Source organism: Aplysia californica, unplaced genomic scaffold (assembly GCF_000002075.1).
Source record: "Aplysia californica isolate F4 #8 unplaced genomic scaffold, AplCal3.0 scaffold00464, whole genome shotgun sequence".
NCBI lineage: Eukaryota > Metazoa > Mollusca > Gastropoda > Aplysiida > Aplysiidae > Aplysia > Aplysia californica.
In genome coordinates, this window is record NW_004797734.1 from 445,012 (window position 1) to 449,846 (window position 4,835).

Consider the following 4,835-nt stretch of genomic DNA (forward strand, 5'->3'; position numbering starts at 1 on the left):
GGGGTTATAAGTTTTAGTAAGAGTTTTACTGCACTTGTAACACAATATCAATAAGGTCGTGCAAGTGCAGAAGATTAGAGGTGTTACAAGACAGTAACAAATAAAAAAGAGGGAGGAGAGATAAAGACGATAGTAGTTTGATAGGAAAGAAGGAGCAAACCACACCACATCACCCGCCAACCACCCACAGGTAGGACGGGTAAAGGAGGGTGGGGGGGGGGGGGTGAAGGAGAATGAAGTTTGATAGGGAGGAGGAAGGGGAGGAAGGAGGAGGGAGGGGGGGTAGAGGGGAATAAAGTTTGGAGTGGAAAGTGGACAGGTACGATGGAAGGGGAAAAGAAGTATAGTTTCGATTTAGTGAGGTTTTACGGCGCTCCCAACTGCATATAAGGTCATATGAGGGCAAGAAGATTAGACTTAGAGGTGTTACAAGAGAGTAGCAAACATAAAAAAGAAGGAGGGGAGATAAGGGCGATAGATGTTTGATAGGAAAGAGGGAGCAAACCCCACCAGAGCACCCGCCAACCACCCACAAAGAGAAGTATGAAGGAGGAAAAGAAGTAGAAAAGAGGTGAATTAGGTTTGAGGTGAAAGGGGTGGGGGGGAGATCATCTTCTCGCGTGAGGTTACCTTAGACGAACGAGGAGGAGACCGGTAGTTTGTTATCACGTGTGTCGTAGGGCCACTGGACACAGAGTCGAAAACTGGGACAAACTTGTGGACAGAGGACAGTGGACCCAACTGGGGGACGGGGGGAGAAGGGAGGGTGTTTTTAGTTTACCGGGGGGGGGGAGGGGAGAGGACCAACTCACTACCATGCTACATGGAATTGGTCCAAGGTGAGAGTGAGAGAAGAGATGACGGTATATCTCTTTCTTTTTTGTGTTTAAGTTTGTTTTGTTTTTTCCCAATAGCTAGAGTCTAGGCTACATGCACTCTTTGAAAGCAACAAAACGATGCCAGTGCAATTAAAGCACTTCACTAACAACATTATATGTGAAAACCATTCCCACCTGCCACATCAATACTGTTTCGGCCTATAACCACAGGTGTAGGGGGCCAGCCGTATATCGGTGACCTTGAATGCCCGCCAGGCAGACCTTGACCCAGCGTGAGTCAGGTCAAGAGGTCAACGTCGTCGTATGACCAGTGCTGTAACCCTACCCGGCTCGCTTTACACGGAATGTGCTTGCGTGTCTTTGGGTGTGTGCTTATCTGTGTGTGTATGTGTGTGTATGAGTGTGTGTTTGTCTAAGTGTGTGTGTGCGTGTCTTTGGCTGTGTGTGAGCGCGCGTGTCTATGTTTTGTGTGAGTATATGTGTGTGTGTGTGTGTGTGTGTGTGTGTGTGTGTGTGTGTCTGAGTGTGTGTGTGCGAGCGCGCGCGTATATAATGTATGAGCGTGCGTGTCTGTGTGTATGGATATGCGTACGGATGTATGTGTGTTTGTGTGCTCGTGAGAGTGTGTGTGTGTGTGTGTGTGTGTGTGTGTGTGCGTGCGTGCGTGCGCGCGCGCGTGCGTGTGCGCGTGCGTGTCTTTGTGTGTGTGTGAGTGTGTGCGTGTGTGTTTGTGTGTATGTGTGCGAGCGTGCCCATAAGTGTATATTATGTATGTGCGTGCCTTTGTCTGTGTGTGTGTGTGTGCGTGCGCGAGTGTGTGTGTGTGTGTGTGTGTGTGTGTGTGTGTGTGTGTGTGTGTGTGTGCGGGCGTGTGCGTGTTCGTGCGTGTGTGTTTGTGTGTGTATGTGATAAATTAGCAGTGAGGTAAGTTTTAGTTTCAAATGAAAGCTGTACTCAGTACTGCTCTTGCAACACAAATTGGTCATTATAAACACATGTACCAAACATTAGAATTTAATAAAACAACATGACACACACATACACAAACAAAACTCCCACATGCACTCACATTGTCACATACAAAATTTACTGGCAGAGGATAGTCAGATAGTGTGGAACAAATGTGAGGCAGCATGGTGAAATCAGGCGCTCGTCAAAATACAGAAATAGGAGAAATAGGCATTTTTCCACCAGTTTGGAAATTTTTATCAAATTTTAATTTTTTGGCTCAACCTCTATGTCCTTTAAAAAACACATTTCAATCATGCAAATTTTATTGAAAATCATTGATTAAAGGCACAAAATAAGTCATTTTCCTGTTTTCAAGGACTTTTTAGCTATTGGAGTTACCGAATTTTAGCGGCTGTTTTCTCGTTAATTTCACCACTGAAAAGTCTTCACTTGCAAATATCTTGAGTTATATTCAAGATAGATGGATATAATTTATTTCACTTGAAGCAAGGCAAATAAATCAGCTTTCAGATATAACTCCCACATGCCCAAACAATGACGAGCACCTGATTGCACCGCGTCGTGACACAAATGCTTTTGGGGGAGATAGGAACAAAAAGATCTTTCTTCCATCAACGTGTTTGACCTTTAGCAGGCACTCCTATAGCAACTTTAGGAAAACAAACCTAGTTCCTGGACAGTTGATGCAATGTCACCTCTATACTATAAAAGGAAAACAGGATCCAAATACCAGAGTAGATTAATTACACGCATTACAATGATTACATCATTATCTAATTGTAAACCATGCTCCTTTTTTAGTGTGTGTGGGTGGTGGGAGGGGGTGGGAGGAGAGGGAGGGGGTGGGAGGAGACTGAGGGGGGAGGGGAGGCAACTGATGGGACCCGCTTTGACCTTTTAAGGCTCAGGTGTTGAACATGTGCTGGAGCAGGTCAGCTGGGTACAAATGTCAAATTTCATCAGACAGGAAGATAATGCCATCCTAAAAAATATAGCATCATGTTTAGGCCTAATATCCTATTTATAATTTATATTTAAAGGCCTAATAATTTTCATTCAGAATACTAAATAACCTGAAAACTCCACCCCAAACTCACTCTTTCCTCTACTTTTTTTTTGGGGGGGGGGGGATAAGTGTTTTACGGCGCTCGCAACGGCATAAAGTCATATTGAGCGCGCAGGACATATATACTTAAGTTACTAAACATTTTCAGTTGGTAAAAAATTTCGAATTTTGCCCAGGTACGGCGGCCCTTCTCAATTTTGGACCACCAAGGGATCTTTAACGTGCGCAACTTGCACACAGGATTTTTCGCCCGTGTCCAATAATATGCTAGATCTAGATCTAGGTGAAGATCAGGGGTTTGGCTGAAAGACAGCAATTAGAGCCAAGGAGTAGCAATAGAATTTATATTTAAGGCAGCAGAAAGAGTCAGAGCCCAGAGCAGGGGGCAAAGGAGGTGAGGGGGCGGGGGCAGAAAGTGCGGAGGCGAAAGGAGACGACAGAACATTGTTAATTAGAGAGTAGGAAAGGGTGTGATTTGAAAGGAGAAAAATCTCATCTCAGAGAAGAAAATTTTCCCGATGCTATCCAGATTGGAACCTGTGACCTATTGAATGAGGCGAACGCTTTGATCTCTAGGCCACGAGAGCCCCCTTCCTCTACTCTAAACTAAGCCAACCATGCCCATGTTTAAGGTTTTGTGTATCTTGTAGGCAAGACTAGATTCTAGATCTAAATTTAGAATTCTATCAGTTATATTATCGTCACCAGTCCTATCTATGGCCGAGTACCGGGTGAGTACCGGTATTCATTCTGTCTTTTAAAGTTTTTGAGTAGACCTACCTGTCTGAACAAGAAGTCATCTCCAGGGATTCCAGTGTGCGTTGAACGAGTAGAGTTAGGACACATCGATTTCTTTCCATCGATTTTTGATTGCGAATTTTGATGTGAAACCGACATGTTTCCTTTCTGTGTAGAACAACACACCGATGCTCGACTCAACAAAATACTGTAGGAGCAACAACGCTGTTTCCAAGCACCACCGGCCTTATTTATTTTCACATTCAATCCAAACAGCGTTCTCCTCTTACAACAGTGAGCCGGACTCTGAGCCAAAAGTCGAGCGAATGCACTCAACCCTGTCGACGGTAAGGCCATGGCTCGTAAATAGTCACTTGGGGGCACTTACGGTAAATAATTTAACCTCTCCGGATCACTGACCGGCTACCTTGTCCGATGGTATAGATCGAGATGAGCGTCCTCACATAAACAAGCTATTTTTGGTAACACGGAAACGTGCCTTTGTTGTCCTCAGTGCGCATGCTCCACAAACCTTGTTCACCGAAAGAAGGATGGGGTTAGGCCTATGTTAAGACCGGTTTTAAACCTAGAATCTAGATCTAGATATTCTAGAATAATTGAATTTAACACATTCAGATGTGACTTTTTAAGATCACGTATCAACTATTGCACGCAACGACAAAATGACTTAGATCTAGATCTAGGTGGCTTCAGCTTTCCATTGTTATAAACTGCAGCCGCTCCGTACTCCCTTGTGAACTGGCATTTGCATTTGTGTCAAACTAAAGAGGTGTGTCTGGATGGACCAATGAATGAGAGCTAAACATACGTGTTTAAAAAGGTCAAGGTCAAGTCCAGTCCCCCACAAGAACGCTACTTTGTGTGTGTGTGTGTGTGTATGTGTGTGTGTGTGTGTGTGTGTGTGTGTGTGTTCCCTCTTTTATTATAGCCTAATCCCTAGGGTCATGGGATGGGAAGGGGATGGATATAGCTGAAATGGGCGATGAGATATGCGAGGCAATCCAAACGAATGAAAAGGGGAGAACTTAATTAGGCCATCTGCTACTCAGGATAGGAGCTTATGGAGTTGATGGGTGGGAGAAAGGAAACTATCCACGTAGATGGAAGTGGGCGTGAAAGGGAATAGGGAGGGGGGGGAGGAAGTTATCCACTGATAAGGAATTATAAGGTGGAGGCTGACAGGCCTCTTTAATTAATGG

At 44.6% G+C, this 4,835-nt stretch overlaps 1 protein-coding gene across 1 annotated transcript in view; it reads right to left on the minus strand.

Moving 5' to 3' along the window:
• LOC101849313 (persulfide dioxygenase ETHE1, mitochondrial) overlaps positions 1-4,379 on the minus strand; it is a gene marked incomplete in the record, with an annotated part of 24,645 nt that extends 20,266 nt beyond the window's left edge. Inside the window, 1 exon segment of the mRNA XM_013086409.2 lies at positions 3,658-4,379. Within this exon segment, the coding sequence (XP_012941863.1) occupies positions 3,658-3,972 (315 nt within the window).
• Positions 4,380-4,835: the final 456 nt, after the last annotated feature.